The sequence below is a fragment of the Hipposideros armiger genome, unplaced genomic scaffold, assembly GCF_001890085.2.
Source record: "Hipposideros armiger isolate ML-2016 unplaced genomic scaffold, ASM189008v1 scaffold_181, whole genome shotgun sequence".
NCBI classification, from domain to species: Eukaryota; Metazoa; Chordata; class Mammalia; order Chiroptera; family Hipposideridae; genus Hipposideros; species Hipposideros armiger.
The window spans coordinates 907,197-930,695 of record NW_017731531.1 but is presented as its reverse complement, the minus strand read 5'-3'; the positions used below and the strand labels follow the sequence as shown (position 1 = coordinate 930,695).

At 37.5% G+C, this 23,499-nt stretch overlaps 1 protein-coding gene across 2 annotated transcripts in view; it reads right to left on the bottom strand.

The window, feature by feature from the left end:
* The window catches only part of PIK3C2A (phosphatidylinositol-4-phosphate 3-kinase catalytic subunit type 2 alpha), a 99,352-nt gene that overhangs the window by 69,859 nt on the left and 5,994 nt on the right, over positions 1–23,499 (bottom strand). For both annotated transcript variants that reach the window (XM_019652552.1, XM_019652553.1), the window contains exon 2: positions 4,840–5,978. In XM_019652552.1, coding sequence (XP_019508097.1) covers positions 4,840–5,913 — 1,074 coding nt within the window. In that variant the 5' untranslated portion in view covers positions 5,914–5,978. The remainder of the gene's footprint in view (positions 1–4,839; positions 5,979–23,499) is intronic.

The following is a 23,499-nucleotide window of genomic DNA, read 5'->3' as shown; positions in this document are numbered from 1 at the left end:
AAAAGTTTTTAAACAGAGATGAATGGTGTGTGAAAAATTAAAAGCTCCATCTAATGTGTGTGCCACTGACCTCCAATACTACTTGTGTTCTGTTTACCTCTCCCTTTTGGCCTAAATGAAACCAAGCTTCTTATAAACAAAACTGATGAAATCTTAATAAGCAGGCTTAGAACTTTTCTTTGAATATAAAAATTATTTTATAGCATTTGTAACAAATGCACACTAAACCTCTGATTAAAGACCTTCAATAATCATGCACTGACAACCTAAGTGAAATTGTTATATTTCTCAACTCATGGAGAAATAATATAAACAAATAGGATTTGCTTAATTTCATGTTTTCTATAAAATGTATTTTAATTTTCAGTACTTACTTCCACTTGGTGCTATTAAAATCTAGCACAAAGTGTTACTTAATGTAGCACAAAGTAACATACTTAATATATTGAAAAATTTAGTACATCACTATTTCATTTTTTTTTAATAATATATCACTATTTCATCTCCCCCCCCCCAATAATACTGTAATATTCAGGTATGCTGCTCCCAGAATTGGTTTGAGAAACTGTGTCCAAAATGTAAAACTTTAAAAGAAAAGTCCACTTCCTCTTTTACATGGCAATTTTCCAAACTTTAAATATTATCCCTAAAAGGTATGTGAGAAATCATCTAGTCTAACCAACTGTATTTCACAGATGAAGAAACTCTCAGATCCAGAGAGTGACTTATCTTCAATTAATATTCTCATATTCAGGCAAAATATCTCCAATCTTTTCAACAGTTCTTCATATGACATAGCTTCTAGATCCTGAAAACTGTCGTCTTTTCAAGATACACGTAGTTTACCACTGGCCCTTCTTAGAATGTGGTGCTCAAGTATAATCATCATTAGATGGGGTTTTGATAAAGCAGAGTATAAGGGAATAATTAACAACTGTATATTAATACTTCTTCAGCCATGCTGCAGTAAGACTCCTTTCAAGCCTGGGCAGGTAGCCTAAGCCACCTCAAATTCAGACACTGTGCCATTTAGTAAACCTGTTCATGTAAATACACATTGTAGTAATCTAGCTCCAATCTCTGATCAATCAGCTGATCAAGCCATGTTATTTTTGCTTACCTGGCTTTGACTTATGTCTCTCATAACTAAACTGCTTTCTCCTTGATCCTTCCCCCATACTTGAAATAAGCTCTAAGAACATGTTTCTGCTAGAACTGATCTTGCCGAGAAGCCTCGTTAATTCGTAGTGAATTAACTCCCATGTGATCTGATTTCCCAGACCTTGCTAGGGAACTTCTATTTTTAGGCGTCTACCTAGCCTCATTAGTCCTGTAAAATTCTTTCTGAAAGCACCCCAAATAAGGAAAAAATCAAGATGGGACTGTGACAAATATTAAAAATGAGCAGGAAAAGATGTACGCAGGGGTACAGTGAAAGGGGTGTACATGGGTACCACAGTCCTGCCCCATCAAAGGAAAGGGTGGAAAAAACATGAATTGAACCAGAAGTGACCAGTCTAAGCTAAAGAGGGAAAGCAGGGAAAGGAAGCAAAAGCATTACAACCTAGGCTAGCGGTTTTAAGTTACAAAGAAACTGTTCCCAGGATACTCTATTTTTAAGTTTTGCTATTTGTCTTGTCACCTTCCTAACCTCAGAGGCTACTGAGGTATGGTTCCAAATGCCAGTTCAAGGAGACAGGTAGGCTGCACCAGAATCACTTACAGATATTTGTGAAAAAGTTAACTTTCCCCTTAAATTCCACACTCCACTTCCTCCCCCTACCCACATCCCCCAAAACACATAAAACCAGGTCTATGTTAGCCTAAACTCTGCAGACACCGACATACACTGAGTTTGGAAGGCTGATTATTTGACCCATGTTTGAATTATCGGCTGTAACAGGTAACTTATTACCCTATTACATTTCACTTTTAAATTCTTCAATATACTCATTTTCCTAAGTACAATACCATTATTACATGAAAACAATGAATAATTCCTTAACTTCTTTACATCTCAGTTTCCTCAACTCTATAAAATAGGTATGGGTTGTTCTGGCCTCAAAGGATTCTTAGGAGCGCTCTACTGTCTCCCTGACTACATAAAAAAAGAGTTCAGTTTGAACATCTACAGTACAGATAAAAAGCACACAGCTCTTAGGTTCTGAGTTCCAGTCTTGGATCACTGGGCAGTAAATAATTCCAGTCGATCCAGAAACCTCAGCTTGTTTAAGATGATAACCACAGTTCACTTGGAATAGTCATCTCAGCTCACCTGAAATAATCTGTTACCCTTAGTGGATGACTTTCCAATGCTGGGAAGGTTAGGATTTAAGATACAGACATCATGAAATAACCAAGTTCATTTATAAATATTTTATTCAATATATAATCTATGTATTGTGGCTTCAATGCATATACTGTGGAGGAGACTGCATGCATACAAAAGTGTGATGCAAGGAGCAGGGTTATTAGCAAGTGACCTGGATGTACGCTCTGGGTTGTCTGGACAATCGGGGCTCTGCCTTCTGCCAAGGGGAGGGCTGAGCCTACACTCGGCTCCCTAAGAGACAAGGGGCTTCCTTTTCTCTGACAGCAGAGACTGTAACTTGCCCTAGTTCCGGAGGTCTCCAGCTTCTTAGGCCGTTGGCCTTCCCAAACAAATCCTATAAACAGCTATCCCTAAGCTAGACTGCATGGTGTCAAGCACCATCTATGGGACTACTGACCCAAATGTATATCCAGCAGTGACCTGGCCTGAGCAGGATGGAAGGATCAGGGGGGACCAGTGCCCCTTTTTTTGAATTGAGGCAAAATCTAGAGCATAAAATTTGCCATTTTAACCATTTAAAAATGTACAATTCACTGGCTTTCAGTAGATTCACAATGCTGTAGCCATTACCTATGTATGGTTCTAACTGTGGTTAGAACACTGAAATGTTCTAATTGCAGAATATATTTCCATCACCTCCCCCGCAAAAAGACACTGAACCCATGAAGCAATCATTCTCCATCCCCTCCTCATCTCACACCCCCACACCTGGCATACACTAATCTGCATTCTTTCTCTCTAGATTTGCCTATTTTGGACATACCACATAAATGGAATCAAACAATATGTGGTCTTTTTGTGTGTCTGGCTTTCACTCATGTTTTCTTATGTTTTCAAGGTCCATTCATGCTGAGCATACATATATCAGGGCTTCAGGACTTTTCATGGGTGAGTAATATTTCATTGTATGAATGTACCACTTTTGTTTACCCATCATCAGTTTATCGACATTTGGGTTGTTTTCACTTTTTGGCTATTATGAATAAAGCTGCTACGAATAGTCCAATTTTTAAAATGGTCAAATGACTTAAACAGACATTTCTCCAAAAAGATATACACATAGCCAATAAGCACATGAAAAGATACTCTACATCATTAGTCATCAGGGAAATGCAAATCAAAACCACAATGAGATACTATTTCATAGCCATTAGAATGGCTAAAAAATAACAACTGTTAGCAACAAGGTAGAGAAACCAGAACTCTCATACAATGCTGGTGGAAATGTACAATGATATAACCACCATGGAAAACAGTTTGGTGGTTTTTCAAAAAGCTAAACAAGAATTACCAGCAATTCCACTCCTAGGTATACCCTTCCCCTACTTTTTTTTTTTTTTATGTTTCTTGGCTTAAAGTTTCTCCTTCTCCCTTTAAATACTTCCAGAAATAATTGTTATTTAAAAAAACAAAACAAAACAAAAACATGAAAACATGTACTAGTAAGAGAAAATAATCTGAGATTTATGATTCAATTTAAAATGTGTATTAACTTGTGGTTTTTTAAATTGAAAGGTGTTCAGAGATCCTTACTAAATTTGTAAACCATTACACTGGTTAAAATTTTTCTGGATTTTGATCACATCATCCAAAATTAGGTTTCTTCTAAACCTAATACCTGCTTCTTTCTCCACCAGACATCCAAAATGCCTTTTTAAAGTCAACAATTTAACATAAACCCATCCAAATTATGCAAAATTCACTTATCCCTCCCTGAATGCTACTTCATTCCCAGTGCCCAAAGAGAAGCTAGACACTGAATGATATAATTCACATTAAGGTGAGAATGAGGCTTAACAGTCCAGGATCCACAGATTAATAAGAATAAAACACAAATCTGCAATTAGGTACACTATATTTGGAAAGGCAAAGTCTAAACCCTGCTGCCTCTCTTCTGAGGGAAGACAGCCTGCCCCAGTCACCCTTAACTAATTTTTCCAGATAGTAAGACTATATGAACTCAGCAACTACATCATACAAACTACAGTTCCATTCTTCGTTTTTATCAATACAGGTGTTAAAGAGTCCTTTAAATGGCTTTTCACCTGTCTCTCTAGGTTTATTTTCCCTCCTGCCCTTCCACTCTTTCATGGTTAAAAACAATAAAACAATATGCTGAGAGTTTCTATAATGGGGTTAAAAACCATAATTCCTTGTTTGCCTTGAAAAATAAAGACATAAGGAAGAAAAAAATAGGACCATATATAATGGGAAGACATGAAGAGACAGATAAAAATTATCTTAAATGTCTATCAGTGATAGCCAGATCTTGATAAGAGGTTTTTAAAGTTTATAATCCTAGAAAAGATAATATTAATAGCAAGCAATTTTTCAACTGGCCCAAATACATTTAATCCTTTACCACACAATCTAAGGATCACAGCACACTTAAGAATGAAGAAAACAAGATTCAAAATGAAAAATATTTTTTACCTAATAAACTATGCACACAAATATGAATTGTGATATACTACTAAGTTTGAGAAGTTAGTAAAAAGGGACTGTACCTGAGATATTTGGCCCTGGACTTTTATAAGCTGAGTTGTTCGAATATTTAAAGACTGGCTTCTTGTTACCATCGTCCCAGAAAGAGATTTTCCGTTCACCTTTCTCTCAAGGTGACAGCTTGCTGGTGATCGCTCTTCAAGAAGAACGGCATCCCAAGGATCCTCTGCTAGCAAACCCGGAACATTTGTCTCTTCTTCATGGCCTAATGCCTCCACATTGTCCACCTTAGGCTTACTTAAAGGATCCAAATCTAGCCAGTCGAATTTACTGATATCTTCAGACTTTGGAGATACCTGTAGATTGCTGATTGTAGCTTTCGAATTTGTTATTTCCAAATCAGTCCTTGCCTTTCCATTTTTTAAAAATTCTGATGTACTAGCTATTTTGTCAAACAGCTTTGCCATGTCAGGACTGATTACTGGACGATAAATAGGTAAGCTTCCTGGTGGATGAAAGGGTGTGCCAGGTGTCAAAGGATATGAAAAATATGGGGACTGTCTTGGAAGACTTAAATATATAGGTTCTGTGGATGGAAAACTAGGCATTCTCGGATTAAAGCCATTTTGGAATGCACTCTGTTTACTACTGTAAGTTGACTGACAAATAGAAGGTAAAGTATAAGTGGAAGGCCCAGACAAACCTGTTGGCCACTGTCCTCTCTGAATAGTAGGTCTCAGATAGAGCTGTGCTGAAAACGAAGGGCTTAGGACAGGAGTAACTGGCAATACAGGCGTTTTTCTCGTCTCAAAACTGTCATCCAGCAATAGTTTCTCCAGTTCAGCTTGGGTGAGCTTTTCTACATCAATATCTACTGCTCTTTTTTGGGTATCTGATTCAGGAAACACCATGAGATCATAATCCTGTTTGTTATAAACTTGTGCTTTTTGTCTGGTGCTGCTTGACGACTCAAAGCCTCTTTGATTCTCAGTCACTTGTTTATCTTTTTGCAATTTTGCTAAAGCCTCTGCTTCCATCTGTAATGCTTCTTCTTTGTCTACATCTTTTGTTTTCGTTGGTTCCACATGTGAAGATGAACACTGCTTAAATCCATTGTTACTGGATATCTGAGCCATGTCCACTTAAAAGACCAAACTTCCCTTAATCTGTTTTTCCCTTGTCGTTCCCAAAATAGCAAGACCTATACACAAAAATAAACATAACACTCAATTAGATTTTTTAAACAAATGTATTTTGTTTTTAACCTACCCCATGTAATTTAGTTAGGACTTAAAGCCACTTACAAATACACTACCAAATAAAATAAAATGAACAGTTGGGGGAAATCTGGGTGAAGGAACACTGTTAAAATATCTTACACACTCACAGTTGGGTTAAGGAAGATGTTTAGACATACATGACTTTATCCAATTCCCTGACTTAATAGGAAAGCTAGCACATGAACTTAACAAGCTTTTACTTCAGCTGTCACTACAGCTACCATTAACCAGTGGTACTTCTGGCAGAATTCTTGGCATGAAATGGCTTAAACTTACTCATTTATTCTAACACTTCAGGCAGGGTTTACTGTTATGCAAATAGCAAGTCCAAAAGGGTTTCAATCTTTTGCTATTTGTAACTGCTCAAAAGCCAACTAACAATGCAAGTACTCAATACTTAGTCAATAAAATCAAGTAAGTATTATTCTATCAAAATACCATATGAAAAACTGATTGAATTTGTCACAGTTTTGATCACACTTCTGATTATCTTCAGTTAAATCAAGTTATAATACTAAAATTTCTCCTTTCCAAATTGTTAAAATATTTATTCATAGACTAGAAGGCAGTTATTAAATTTTCTTACAGATCAGTTTTTTTTTTTTAAAGATTTTTATTGGGGAATTGGGGGGATGGGAACAGTGCTGGGGAATTGGGGAAAGGGGAACAGACAAGTTGCTGTCGTTTTGTTCTTCAATCTAGTTGTGGAGGATGTTGCTTCACTGGCCCAAGTTGGCACCATCATTGCGCTCTTCTCGGGCGAGGCAGATCAGTCGCCGGCTTCTGGACGGCCGCTCACTGCGGCTGCTGGCTGCTCACGCTGGCTGCTGGCCACACACGGTAGCCCATGGCAATCCACTGCCACAGGGACTGCAGCCCACGCCGTCGCCGGCGACTCATGGCAGCCCAGCTCCAGGTTGAGCTGTTGTTCAGCTTCTTAGCTGTGGAGGGCAGTGTCACTGGCCCTCATATGTGGGATCCGAACCGGGGCCCTCTGGCATCCCAAGCGAGTTCTTAAACATCGCGCCACTCGGCCGGCCCCAGATCAGTTTTTAAAAATATGTACTTCTCTATTTAAGACAAACATTTAATTTAAATAAAGATTACCCTGTGAAGCAATATGACCAATTAGAAGATTCGTTTTCTAGGGCCGGCCGAGTGGCTCAGTTGGTTAAGAGCTCGCTCAAGAGTTTGAGCTCTGAGCAACAGTGGTTCAAGTCCAGCCCGAGCTGAGCAGCCACTGAGTTACCAACAGGTAGCAGGATGGCTCAGCTAAAAACAAAAAAAGAACAACAAAAAAAAGAAGGTTTGTTTTCCACTGTGTGACAGATGGCACATTTCCTGCTTCTAATCAATATGATACAGGGGTTCAAGGTGGGTTCTGGAGTCATATCACCTTGATTGATGAAGCTGTAAATCCTTGGGCAAGTGAAAACTTTTCCACATGCCTTAATTTCCTAACTTCTAAAATAAAAAAGTATCTATCTCTCAAATTATAAGGATTAAATGAAACAATGCAACTAAAAGTGCTTATCATTGGCCTTGAGTATAAGCACTCAATAAATGGCACCTATTATTAATCTAATCTGGTTTAAAATACACCAAGTTTCAATACTTAAACAGCAAGAGTGGCCCTGTTTACATCTTTTTCTAGCATAGTGCTCATCAACAGTATACACTCAAATATTTAATGAAAAGATATAGAGAAACACCCAAAGCAGATTCAAATTAATGTATCACAAATAAAAATCCTATGTGTTGAGGTAATACTAAAAAGAAAAGTTATTAGTGATGAGGACATGAAAAAAAGGTATTCAAGGAAGACATCCTTTGCAGTTCATTTATACTATAGTTGAATTTGAGGCATTTCATGGAAAAGCTATTCCAAATTTTTCCCTTTTGGTGGTAGACCGCAATACTAGGTACAATGTACATTTAAAACTTGAACACTTCATTGTGTGTAAATGTTTTATCAAAAGAAAAAACTGTAAACAAATTTTGATTCTTGCTAAATATATACAAAGTATTTATAGGAAAGTACTACTGTCTACAATTTACTTTGAAATGCATCAAAAAAATGAGATGAATTGATGGGTAGATACAGGGATGGTAGATGGATAAATACGTAAGTAAAATGTTAACAGTAGAATCTAGGTGGTAGGTATATGAGTATTCACTTTGAAATTCTTTCAACTTGGCTGCATGACTGAAATTTTTCACAATAAAATGTTGGGGGGAGTGGGGAACAGGCACAAATTCCTCCCATTCCGGTGTACACTCCTCTTTGCAGTGTGACGTTGCTGCTTCTCCCATAAAGAGGTGGCATGTATATCTTTACTTCATCTGAGTTGGCTCTGTGACTTGCTTGACCAAGAAAATATACAAGAAGTGACTGTGGGACTTCTAAGCCTAGGTCATAAAAGGCCTGCCTCTTCCTTTCTTTGAATACAGCTACTGCCATTGTGAATGCCCACTTAGAGTGAGAGCGTGCCAAAGAGAGGCCTAGGCAACAGCCAGCACCAGCCACCACATATGTGAGTGAAGCCACTATCTTAATTTAAGATCACCCATCCATGGTCCATATGACCACAGCCACACGAGTGATACAAGGAAAGACCAGCAAAAATCGCGCTACCTGAGTTGAAGCCAAATTGCTAACCCACAAAATCCGTTGGAATAGTTTGTTAGATGGCAATAGATAACCAGTAAACCTTTTCTCCATACTTTTAGAACACAAAATTAAAGCTACTTATCTATTTAACGGTAAGCTTCTGCTTTAACCACCATAGCCACTTCCACCACCTTCCTTCACTTGTCCTCAGAGAATGAACTTTCTCTTTTTCTAAGGATGCCCCCCCCCTTACATTCTTAATCCCATTGAATTCCCCTACTTCATTATAATGAATGATCCTCTCCTTTGCATTAATTCCTCCTTTACTTGCTTCTCTACTTCTCTGCCATAAAATGCTCAAGTTTTCTCCATACTGAGGTGGAAATTTTCTCAACATTCTACTTCAGACTCTAGTGCTTCCATTTTAATTTTATCCTTTTACTGCCAAACTTCTCCAATGAGTGACCTAGAAAGTCCTTTCTTGACTCATGCTGCCTTGAAAAAAAACATCTACTTGTCCTTCAGGGCCCAATTCAAAGGCAGCCTCCTATCTGAAGCTTTTCTTAAAGCAGTTCCTATCAGAATTCATCCTTTTAGCTCATCTAAAAAATTGTATCTTTATTTTGTAGACTTAATGTTGCTTTTGCCTGCTCAGCATGTTTTCTTCTGGTACTAGTATCTATAACTTCTTTTTGGAAACTACTTATCTCCCTTTTATTCCACTGAGTTCAAAGAGGGCTTGGAAACTACTTCTCTCCCTTTTATTCCACTGAGTTCGAAGAGGGCTAGACCATCCTAACTCCCCACTCTCCCCTCCCCCAACCACTCCAAAGGATCCAAGTCTGGTCATTCAGAGTTAATGCCAGGACTTCTGAAACTATTTGTAAAGGAAGCTTATCACTGAGGTTGCTAAGCTGATAGGATTTAAGCCTGGCACTGCCAGTGGCTATCTTTGTTACCACTTGAGATGCTGCGGGAGAATGTATCCAAGCCAGAAAAGGGCAGAGCTAAGTTAAATGAAATGAGACAGACTCTGGATATTACATTAAGCATCCGGATCCAACCCATGTCCAAGGCCAGTCTTTTCATTTATGTAAGCCAATAAATCCACCTCTTTGCTTAAGTTGGTTTAAAATTACTTTCTGTTATGATAACCAAAAATATCTTTATTAACACAAACTCTGTAACCTGTGTGTCTACCCAACAGACTAAAATAAGCTTAAGTGCAAAGGCCTACTTTTCATGTTTTTCTTCCCTACAACATTTAAAATCACCTTGCTTAATATGTAAATTAATTTCATGAACATGTGTTTTAACAGGGTAGAATGACGGCTAATGGACAGTCCTGAAGAAGGGATTTCAGATCACACAAGAGAATGAATATATGGTGGGAGATATGAATCAAATGTAATTGCCTGTTATCGAACACCACAACACACCACCTATTTTTCACAAAATCAAGATGGATAAATAACATTATAAAAGATACTGGACTGCAATTCATCTTCCACAAGCATAATGCCTATTTGTTATTTAAGTATTCTCCTGGCTACCACATTTGGTAATGACATGACATTTTTCTGAAAGGAGGATCTGGATTTTTTTTTCTAAGTAAGTGAGTTTAAGATACAGTTTATTCAATGGAGAACACACTTATTCCAAATATTTCAAATTAATGTTACCTTTCATTTACTGACAATGGTATAAAATTAATAGTTTGAAATATATTTTAACAATGAATGTGTGTTTTTTTCCACATCAGTTCATTTGCTTGCTGTAACCCTAGTACCAACCCAAAGCAGTATGTATATGTATATGCTAAAGTAAGTCAACTCTAGTCAGTAATAGTGAGCTGTGTATTAGCAGCTAAATTACCATATTTTAGTTTTCCAAAAGATTATCATGCATGTATACTCAAATGGTAATAAAGGACTGAAAAGGTGGACAAAAAGTAACCCTGTGCTTCAGCTATTTTTCTGGAGCTACTATAACTGACTTGCTTCATTAATATGTAAAAACAAAACTTCATTAGATGACAAATATTTAGCAGGAAATAATTTCCTACAAAATGAAAACTTCTGTGCTAATGTTTTCCTAACCCAAGCTGGGAAAGACAATATAACTAGTTTTGCAACGATGATTGTATACCATCTGCCAAAAATTTCCCAACATAAAGTAACCCAGTGCTGATCACAATGCCTTAGCTACTTTAAAATTCTTCAAAAGAGGGCAATTAAACTATTCAGTTGAACTTTTGGATACCATTTGCAGGCCCAAAGAATTAATTTAAAAGCTCTTGGCTTCTGTGTAGACATTCATTTACAATTTAAATCGCAAAAAAAATAACACAAGTCAGCTCTGCCACACATCTAAATGCTTTCTGATCTTAAAATTCGAGATATTTAAGAGGCAGCTGGTTAGCTCACTTGGTTAGAGCTCAGTGCTCACAACACCAAGGTTGCTTGCCGGTTTGATCCCCACATGGGCCGCTGAGCTGCGCCCTCAACAACTAGACTGAAACAACTAGACTCGGAGCTGAAGGGTCCTGGAAAAACACACTGTTTCCCAATTAAAAAAAAATAAAATAAAATTCAAGATACCTAAGAAAATGGAGAAACAAAGATTTGAGTTCAACAATACAAATATTTCTCCTCTAAAATGAAAATGAATGTCAAAGAAAAATAAATTGCAGGACCTCCTTGGAACTGAATATTATGTGACCACTTAAAAATAAATTATGCAAGACTATAGTACCCATGGAAATTATTTGTTAAAATTGTAGCAAATTTACTATATGCCAAGCATTGCTTTAAACAATATATTAACTAATTTAATCCTCACAATCTTTCTATTAAGTAGCTACTACTATTATCCCTAGTACACAAATGAAGAAACTTAAGCACACAAGTTATACTTGTATAACCTGCCCAAGCTCATAGCATCTAGCAAGTGATGAAATCAGGGCTCAAATTCAAGCAGTTCTAATTCAGTACGACATACTTTTATGTTAACAGTTATCTGGAATCTTTAGATGTCTAAACATACCTTATCCATTTTAAATAACAACTTTCTTCTTCAATCCTAGGGTTATTTCTATCTGCACTAACAAATTGTATTGTTCCTCTTGTTTCTACCATGAAGTAGTTAATACTGCTATATTTAGTTATATCACGTACCAATTTATCAGTCAACTATCACAAGATGACTAGCACATTTATAATTTCACAGAGGGCAGAAATTCTTGTTTTATTCATCCTCTACTCTCAAACCTACTGTAGTTGTTGAATGATGCGTCAATGACTAGAGAATTTAAGATACAATTCTTTTAACAGATAAGTTCAAATTCTGAAACAAACATATTCAAAAAGTTCATTTATTAATAATTCAACTAAAACTGAAAAATCACATGAATGAGTTTAGAATAAACAAAAGGGGGAGAGAAAAGATCTTGAAAATTAGAAGATGGCAACAGAAAACAAAAAAATTTCCATCTGTGCTAAAAGGAAAAACTCCAGTAGACAAGAAGGTGATACTCTCACTACTGATTCATGGAGGGAAAAAACTCATCTGACAAAAGAAACCAAGTACTTTGGTGTTAGGCACTACATGAATTTGTCAAAAAGAGAAAACAGGAGGGTGTCCAGGTATTGGGTGAGATTAGGTTGGAGCAGCACTGTTCAATAGAAACAGAATGCAAGCCACATATGCAATGTAAAACTTTTTATAGCATATTAGTAAACACAAACAGAATAAATTAATTTTAATAACATAGTTTATTTAATCCATTATATCCAAAATATTATCATTTCAACACGTAATCAATATTTTAAAAAATGAATGGGGTATTTTACATTTTTTTAATACTAAGTCTTCAAACTTTGGTATATATTTTACACTTACCACATTTCAACTTAAGACTAGCCACATTTCAAGTGCTCACTAGCCAAAAGTGACTACTGGACAACACAAGGTTAGAATTTATGAGGAAAGGGGAAAAAAAAAAAAGCAGGGCAAAAAAACAAGCATCGTTACTTCCCGGGTGGTAAGGAAAATTTTAACTTCCCAAAAGTCACCCCTTCCCTCAGGTCAATAAAGTATCTCAAATGGCTATTAGTTATTTTTCAGGAGAAGAAAATTTTATTTTTTTAAAAGTATCTCAAATGGCTATTAGTTATTTTCAGGAGAAGAAAATTTTATTTTTTTAAGTCCCACTGATACCTTTTAATTAAGGCCTGTCATATCTTTTTTCTTTTTTTTAAATTAAAAAAATTTTTTTTTTATTGGGCAACAGCCATGGTCATTGGTTATACATTGCTTTCATGTCACAATGGCATAGCTGACTTTCCTTAAGGAAGGCGCAGCCCACAGTGGCCCACGTGGGGATCAAACCGGCAACCTTGGTGTCATCAGCACCACACTCCAACCAACTGAGCCAACCAGCCTCCCTATGTCATATCTTTTTAAAGTATATAATTTCCAATTAACCTACAATTAGGAAATTGTTTACATTTCATAAAGAGATGTGATCACAATCGGCCAAACAGGATAAATGACAAAAAGATTAAATATTTAAATATGAAAAAGACTTATAAAATCAAAAGAAAACAGAATTCTATGTAACCTCAGCATAAAGAAGGTTGCCCTAGTATTATTCAAAACCTAGAAGCCATGAGAATATTCAAGTACATAAATATTTTAAAAAACAACTTTTGTTTGACAAACAAGCACCACTGAATTTACCCATTTCTTCAATACATATTTATTGGGTGTATACCATGCACCAGGCACTGTTCTAGGTGCTGAAAGGTAATATAAAAAAAACCTAACCATTAAAAAAGTCAATGCAAGGGCCGGCCAAGTGGCGCGATAGTTAAGAACTGGCTTGGGTTTCAAGAGGGCCCCGGTTCGGATCCCACATATGAGGGCCAGTGACACTGCCCTCTACAGCTAAGATGCTGAACAACAGCTCAACCTGGAGCTGGGCTGCTGTGAGTCGCCAGCGACGGCGTAGGCTGCAGCCCCTGTGGCAGTGGGTTGCCATGGGCTACCGTGTGTAGCCAGCGTGAGCGGCCAGCAACCACAGTAAGCGGCCGTCCAGAAGCCAGCGACTGATGTGCTTCACCCGGAAAGAGCGCAATGATGGTGCCAACTTGGGCCAGTGAAGCAACGTCCTCCACAACTAGACTGAAGAACAAAAGGACAGCAACTTGTCTACCTGTCTGTTCCCCTTCCCCGATTTCCCAACGCTGTTACCCTCCCCCCAATTCCCCAATAAAATCTTAAAAAAAAATTTTTTTTTAAAGAATTAAAATAGAAAAAGCACATGTTCATCTCAATATTCGTAGCCAACTATGAACAAAAGGGAAGTTCCTCATTTGACCAAGGGTGTTAACAAATATACTTAATGGCAAAACCTTAAAATTTTTCCCTTTGACCATGAACAAAAACCAGATGGCCACCATCACTTCTGTTCAACATTTTATAGATTCCTAGACACCCAGAAAGGCAACAAGAAATAAATTGTAGGATAAGATAAGAAGAAACAAAATATTATTCACAGATTAAGTAAAAAATCCAAGCAATATGCAGATAATAGAATTACATGCCAGAGTTTAGCAAGGTTGCTGGATGATACTCATACGTATATACAAAAATCAATTATATCTCTATATAAATGCAACAAATGGTCAGAAAAATCAAACTTCAAAAAAGTAATATTTACAACACACACATACACATAAAACTCACCAACTAACTAATAATACATGTAGTTGTATTAAAAAAGTTGTAGGGGAAATTACAAAACTTTGCTGACAAATACTAGTAGTACTATGTGAATGTAAGGGATATTTTTCCATATTAACAAATTTGAAGAATTAATTTTATAAAGATGTCATGCGTCCTGAAAGAAATCTATAGGTTCAATGCAATCCCAAACAAAATTCAAACAGAATAAAATAAAATTTGACAAGGCCATTCTAAAATTTATTCGGTAACCAAAAGGGCCAAAATAGCCAAGACCCTCTTGAAAAAGAACAAGGTAGGAAGACTTGCTCTACCCAACAAAGACTTACAAAGCTAACTTGACTTGAGATAGTATGGTATTTATTCAGGAAGAGATAAATCTAAAAAAGAGGCTAACAGCCCAGAAACAGGCACACACCTACATAGATACATGATTTAAGGCAAAAGTGGCATATCAGAGCATGGCAGAGGACTTTCTCAATAAATGGTTACTAGAGCAAATGGAGGGAAAATGAACTGGACTTCCACTTCACACTTAAGCAAAAATCAACTCAAGACAAACCAAATGCCTAACTGTAAAAGGAAAAACTATCAAGTTTTTAGAATCAGAGAAGGGGGAAATGTCTTAAACACAAAGAAAGCACTAACGTAAGAGAAAAAGTTAATAAATTGACTATAGTAAAACTCAGAAGTTTTATTCATCAAAAGATAACAAGAGAATGATAAAAACAAGCCATAGAAAGGAAGATATTTTTAACTCACAACAAAGGACTCAAATCCAAAATAAACTCCTGCAAATTAAAAAGACAGTCAATCTAAAAGAAAAAATGGGCAAAGACACAAATCCAATGACCAATATATGAAAAAAGGTTCAATTTTATTGGTAACCAGAGAAATGCATATTAAAACCTATAGAGTGAGATACCACAACAAACACATAACACTGAGAAAAAATTTTAAATCTTACAATACTAAGTGATAACAAGGATATGAAACAAGGGAAAAACATACACACTGCTGGGATGAATGAGAATAAACTTTATGTTCATGGTCTGTTTCTATTCACAACACTTCTGATACCAAATGTGTAGGGTTTTTTCCACACAAACACCCAGTTCTCCAACTCCCCAGAAACCAACTGAGTGTCCCATAATTCAATTCAATTCCAACACTTAGTGTCAGATTCCACAGATTTATAGGCTAAGTCCCATACGACTGTCTTCACTTTAGATGCCAGTTCCAAGTATTGGGTTACCCACCCTTTTGCCCAAGCTAGGTACAAATCAGGGGTTCCCATGATCCCCACTCAAGTTAAATAATTTGCTAGATAGTTCACGGGGAAACAGCTTACTATTACCATTTTATTATAGAGGCTACAATTCAGGAAGAGCTGATGGAAGAGATGCTCAGGGCAAAGTAGGGGGTGGGAGAATGCATGGAGGTTCCATGGCCTCTCTGGAAGTGTCACCCTCCCAGCACCTCAATGTGTTCACTAACCTGGGATTTAGGGGTTATGGAGATTTCATTACATAGGCATGGTTGAGTAAATCACTGGTCGTGGATTAGCTCAATTTCTAGCTCCTCTCTCTTCTCCAGAGGTTAGCAGGTAGGGTTGAAAATTCAAACCCTCTAATCAAATGTTGGTCTTTCTGGTGACCAGTCCCCATCCTGCTGCTATCTAGGGGTCCCGGACACTAGTCATCTCATTAGCATACAAGAGACACTCATCACTCTGAAGATTCCAGGGTTTTAGAAGGTGCATGACAGAAACCAGAAACAAAGACCAATTATTTATTATTATATCACAGTACATGCAATGAGATTCTATACAGCAATGTCAATAAACAAAACTAAAGTCGTTTTTTAAAAAATGAATAAAACTTAGAAACAATGTTAAGCAAATGGAGAGACAAAAATACATGATTCCATTCAAATTCAGAAATATGAAAAACTACATTATACTGTTTATGAATGCTTGTCTAATGGTACAACTGTACAGGAAACGAAAAGCTTATCAACATTTAGGATGGTGGTTACTCACAGAGGAAGGGCGAGATTTACGATCAGGGAGAAGTACACTGGGAACGCCCACAATACCAGCAATGCTCTAGTTCCTAACCTAGTGACTGGTTATGCAAGTATTTGTTACAATTATGTGTTCATCATATGTGCTTTTTGCACTTATGTGTTATTTCACAATAAAAGAATCCACTCCCCACATATTTTAATTACATTTTCATATCTATATTACACATAGTATGTGAAAAATAAAAAATAACAGCTGTATTATAAATAGTATGAGGGTTGTTTTTTTTTTACCTACATGTGGCAAATTATTGTAACACAAGAAGTTTAACTTTTTAGTGATATCATAAAAAAATACAAATAAAAGCTGTACTGTCCCTTTTCATTTGCCAGTCTATAGGCTAAATTAAGGACACCACCCTTACTCAGTAAGAGATATGGGGAAAGGGTAAGACTGCAAAAGAAAACAAACTATGAAATATGGTTTCTCAAATTTTCACCATCTATAAACAGACATTGCACATAACATTATCAATTTACATAAAAATATTTGCTGCATTGTAAAACATTTAAAAATGAATAGTAGGATATTCCTATCTGTGGAAGAGGTGATTGTACACTCACCATTTTATATATATCCAGTACATTTACTTTATTTCTTATTTGAATTAAATTAGAAAATACTAATTCAATTATAGCTTGTCAGGAAGGCAGCAATGTTTGGTGGTGGTTCTATCAGGCAGTTGTGGATATGCACATCAACTCTTACAGGCTCTACCTTCGAATACCTCTGAATCGGAGCATTTCTTCATTATATTCCTGCTACCATGCTAGACCAACCATAATCTCTTGCCTGGATTATTAAGATAGCCTCCCAAGCTGTCTCTGCCACCACCCCCATCCCCACCCTCCTTCACGCTATTCTCCACACAGCAGCCTGAGTGATTCTGGGAAAACCTAGATCTTCTCACCCCCCAGCTCAGAACTTTCAACAGCTCCTATCTTGCTCAGAGAAAAGGTAAAATCTTGGCAACAGTCGACCAGGCACTCTAAGCGCTGGTCCCCCTATTCCCTCTATCCTGACACTCTCTCCTCTGCTACTGTGCCTACTTGTTGTTCCTCAAATACATTATGCTTCTCACTCAGCCTTTGCTCTTGTGTTCCCTTTGACTGCACTGATCTCTGTCTGGATAGCTGAATAGCTCACTCTAACCTTCAAGTCTTGAGAAGGTGACATTTGAGTCAAGTCCTCACTGATAACCTAGTTAAAACCACAACTTTAACTCCATGTCTATATACTTTGCTTATTTCCTCCTTAGCATTTAGTGCCATCCAGTATACCATATGTTTTACTTATTTTATTGTCTATCTTTCCCCTCGAGACTGTAAATTTCATGAAGCTGGGATTTATCTGTTTGGTTCACTCCTATATCTCCAGCATCTAGAACAGTCCTGAAACAAGCAAGCTTTCATTCAGGTGTTTGTTAAACAAATAAATGAGAAGAAATCTAACATCAACCAGATTAGGAAGCAATTCTTCACTGAACAGCATCTTTGGTAATTTGTAAGATACTTAAGAGTACACAAAAATATCATACTTAAAATGAATATTGTAACCTAAGAGATACAATAGTTTTAATCCACTCGTTTCATTCATTTTCGTTTAAAGTATTTGGAAGTCATCTTAAATGTGCAAATAATAAACCATTAATTTCTTTCTCTGAGAGAATAAAATCACGTGTATTCTCAGAATAGTTCTTCAGAGCCATACACATTACTATTTTGAAGTACTTGTAAATACAGTTCACCTCTGCTTGTTGATTAGAAATACTGGCCTTGGGCTCCGCAGAGCAATTTCTCTAGAGATGAATCTTTAGGTGTTATCTATGTAAAACTGAAGACTTAAAGTCATCCAAGTAGTTGAGATTGGCTTGTGAGAGAATATACAGTGAAGAGAAAGACAAGGAAGAAATCATGGGCGCTGCCCAATACTTAAGCAGGAAACAAAAGGTCAGAGGAAAATAACAGACAGGTGTAAAGTAACTACGGGGAGGTAACACAGGATGAGGACTAATAAAAATACTCTTGGCACCATCACTGCGCTCTTCCCAGGAGAGGCAGATCAGTCGCCGGCTTCTGGACGGCCGCTCACTGCGGCTGCTGGCCGCTCACGCTGGCTGCTGGCCACACACGGTAGCCCATGGCAATCCACTGCCACAGGAACTGCAGCCCACGCCGTCGCCATCGACTCATGGCAGCCCAGCTCCAGGTTGAGCTGTTGTTCAGCATCTTAGCTGTGGAGGGCAGTGTCACTGGCCCTCATATGTGGGATCCGAACCGGGGCCCTCTGGCGTCCCAAGCCAGCTCTTAACCAACACGCCAAATTGGCTCCAGTTCCCCAATAAAAATCTTAAAAAAAAAATACTTTTGATCTAGTAGCTCATTTCTGATTATTTTAAGAATAATCAGAAAATTCACTTACAAAATTCACCTATTTAAAGCATACAATTCAGTTGTTTTCACTATATTTAGACTTGTAGAACCATCACCACTACCAAATTTCAAAACATGTTCATTAATCCCAAAAGAAACCTTTTACCCATTAGCAGTCACTCCTCATTTCCACTCCCCCACAAACTCTCATTAGTGATTTTCAAAGAGAACAGTTTACAGAAGTATGGAAAACTGAAAAAGGAATTACAAGTAAGAAGAACACTAATCTTTCAATTCTTTGACAGTAAAGAGAAATAGGAGACATGGGTAGACAAGAGGAGGTGTCAGGATTGGCTCTTTAAAAACCGGAAAGGCCTTCGACATATGGTAGGTTAAAGAGAAGGATTCAGGGAAAAAGACTGAAAAGCATAAGAGACCGGAGATAACTACTAGCTCAGATCCTGGGTGTAGGTGAGTAAGATAGAGTCAGAAGCAGAGATGGAAGAATCTGACTAGGTAAGGAGGATACCTTAGGAGGCCAAGGTGATAAGGGTAAAAAACTACTAAGCCAATCAGTAAAAATAAAGCACTGGGGGAAGCCAATGGTAGAAAGATTTACTTTTCATTATCTAAACTCTGATTGAGTTTTAAATATTTCATCATTGGCAAGATTTACTATTGTAAAACAAAGGTGATAAATATGTAATAGAGAGATTGTCTCTTATCAGTCAGGGAAAAAGATGACATTAGAGCCATAATCTGGACATAAGAGTGAGTCATAGGACAACCTAAGTGAAGAGCCTTTCCCAGCTTCTTTACAAGTTTCAAGATGAATGAGCCCAACCTAGATAACTGCATTCTTTAACCTCCATACCACAATTCAAATTATGCTTTGCCTAAGTACTACAAACAATTAATAAAGGGCTTAATTCTCCCATTTTGACAAAAAGCAATGGCTACACTGTACTCTAATAAGCACCAACAGTCATTATACTACCTTCAGCCCTTAGGAGCAACATTCTACACATAAAAGATTCACAACCAGGGCATTCATCTGAACAACATTCTATATCTGCATATGTGTAAAACATTAAGTATTTGGGAGGGAGACAAGAAAAGGGGGGATACAATCACAGCAAGAGGTTCCTATTGAGAGACATTTTATTGACAAAGGAGTTTTCAATCTAACTCAGAATCCCAACAGTAGTACTGCTTTGTGGAGATAATTGCTGGACTTTGGACTACTTTACTGTTCATTCATTTAACATGACTCACTAAATATACTCTAACATCACCCAATTCCAACACGACAAATAACAGTACACTTTTGTGCTCAATGTTATGGTATATGCCTCCATTTCAACATGGATTAAGGTAAGAAAAAATAAAACTGAGTTGCAACTGAGAACCACAAAATAGAGAAAAATAATAATGAAAAACTGACATGAATACTTCTGGAACTTTCCCCCCAAACTCCATCAATTTCCTTGGCTAACAAAATCTTATTTTCTCATGATACTAATTGCATAAACTGCTAGTTTCACAGAACAGTGATAACAAAGTGGAAGATGTAGTAAGTAGCAAGACCAGAGCTCCAATATCACACCTTCCTCTCACTGTGTCATCTGCCTTTGTCTATTTTCTCATCTGTAAAACATAGATCATGTCATAGTGTTTTAGGGTCAAATAAAAAAATATATTAAATGCCTAGTATATAACGACATTAAAAATATATATACTACATCTGTCCAATTATTGAAACCATAAGTCTGTTCCTACCATTAAACACTCCAGTTTATTCCCAGGGAGGGCTTCCTCCTGGGATAATAAACCATTTTGCAGAAGAAAATAAAAAAACACCCCAGTTTATTGCCAATAAGCACATGAAAAGATGCTCAACATCATTACTTACTAGGGAAATGCAAATCAAAAACACAATGAGATACCACTTCACACCCACTTAGAATGGCTATAATTTAAAACAAAACTGAAATAACAAGTGTTGACATTGGAATCCTCATACTTGGCTGAAGGGACTGTAAAATGGTGCAGCAACTTTGGAAAACACTTTGTGTTTCTGAAAAATTAAACAAAATTACTATATGACTCAGCAACTCCATTCCTAGATATATACCCAAAAGGGCTAAAAACAGACTTACATACCTGTATACAAATGCCCACAGCAGCATTAGTCACAGTAGGTAAAAGGCGGTGACAACACAAGATTCCATCAACAAATGGATATACAAAATGTGGTATGTTACATACAATCGATTATTATTCAACCATAAAAAGGAATAAAGGGTCGGCCGAGTGGCGCATTGGTTAACAGCAGGCTTGGGACGCCAGCTCTGAGCAGCAGGGTCCCAGTTCAGATCCCACATGAGGGCCAGTGACACTGCCCTCTACAGCTAAGATGCTGAACAACAGCTCGACCTGGAGCTGAGCGGCTGAAAGTCGCCGGCGTTGGCTGAAGCCCCTGCTGCAGTGGGCTGCCATAAGCTACCGTGTGTGGTCGGCAGGCAGCGTGAGCGGCCAGCAGCCGGTGTGAGCTGCCAAGAGCTGCCGAGCGGCCATCAGGGGCCGGCGACCCATCTGCCTCACCCAGGAAGAGCACAATGATAATACCAACATGGGCCAGTGAAGCAACCGTCCTCCACAACTAGACTGAAGAACAAAAAAGGACAACTTGTTTGTTCCCCTCCCCCAATTCCCCAATAAAATCTTTAAAAAAAAAAGATAGGGTGGATGAATGGTAAGAAAACAAGACCCTTACAAATGCTGCCTACAAGAGATTCACTTCAGATTATACCAGACAAAACAGACTTTAAAACAAAGGCTATATAGGGCCGGCCGAGTGGCGTGTTGGTTAACAGCTGGCTTGGGATGCCGGTTCGGATCCCACATGAGGGCCAGTGACACTGCCCTCTACAGCTAAGATGCTGAACAACAACTCAACATGGAGCTGGGCTGCCAGTGAGTCGCGGACGACGGTGTAGGCTGCAGCCCCTGCTGCAGTGGGTTGCCATGGCTACCATGTGTAGCCAGCAGCCAGCGTGAGCGGCCATCCAGAAGCCGGCGACTGACCTGCCTCGCCTGGGAAAGGCGCAATGATGGTGCCAACTTGGGCCAGTGAAGCAACGTCCTCCACAACTAGACTGAAGAACAAAAGGACAACAACTTGTCTGTTCCCCTTCCCCCAGTACCCCAGCGCTGTTCCCATCCCCCAATTACTCAATAAAAATCTTTAAAATAAATAAAGGCTATATATTGCAAGAGTCAAGGAAGGACCCAGTAATCCCTTTTCTGCATATTTATCCAAAGAAACCCAAAATGCTACTTCGAGGGGACATGAGCATCCATAAGTTTGCTGCAGAATCATTTACAATAGCCAAGATATGGAGGCAACCTGGGTGTCCATCAATGGATGAACAGATGAAGGTGATACATATATACGACAGAATATTACTCAACCATAAAAAAATAATTAAATCTTTCCATCTCCAACAACATTGATGGACCTAGAAGGTATCGTGCTCAATAGAGGAAATCAGACAGAGAAAGACAAATGCCATATGATTTGTTATATGTGGAATCTAAAGAACAAACAATACAGAAAAAACGCATAGATACAGAGAACATTTTGATGGTTGCCAGCTAGGAGGGGGAGTTAGAGTGATAAGTGAAAAGGGGGAAGGGATTAAGAAGTACAAATTGGTAGTCACAAAATAGTCATGAGGATGTAAAATACACCATAGGGAATATAGTCAATAATGTTGTACTAACGATGTATGGTGTCAGATGGGTGACTTATGGGGTAACCACCTCGTAAGTTATATAAATGTCTAATCACTATGCTGTACACCCAAAACTAATATAATACTGTATGCCAATTGTAATTCAAAAATTTTTTAACTTACCATATTTTTCCATGTATAATGTGTTCCCGTGTATAATGAGCAACCACGTTTTTGGCCCAAACTTTCAGGGGGAAAAATCCTTCATTTTAATTTTTTATTTCAAATTTTTATTTGTTTACATTTAGGTACTTGGGTGGGGGTTTTTTTGTATTATAAAGCAATTTATTTATCACTTATTTTTTAACATATTTAGCATACAAAAAATTCTATGTAACAAATAATTACAAAACACAAGAACAGATACAAGGTACAAGAAATTTTAAGTACTGGTAACAAATTTACGCATCATAAAAGGCCAAGAACTGTTCAGCGTTCCTTGCAAGTTCGTAGTAAATTCAACAAAACCAACTATCATATTCCAGAGCATTATTTTGCATATGGATATCATTACTGATTTCTACAGTTAAAATTTTAACTCATAAGCGTAAATAAAATTAAAAACATTTATATAGACACAGAATTAATGCTATCCATGTATAATGTGCATCCTTATTTTTCCCTCACAAATTTGGGCCAAAAAGTGTGCATTATACATGGAAAAATACGGTAATTCTAGAATCTTGCATTTTTGACAATTATCAAATACCAATCGCTTACACCTAAAACAAAAAAAATCAATAGTTTACATACATAAAAAAATAATAGGGGAGGGCTGGCTGAGTGGTGCGATGGTTAAGAACTGGCTTGGGACGCCAGAGGGCCCCGGTT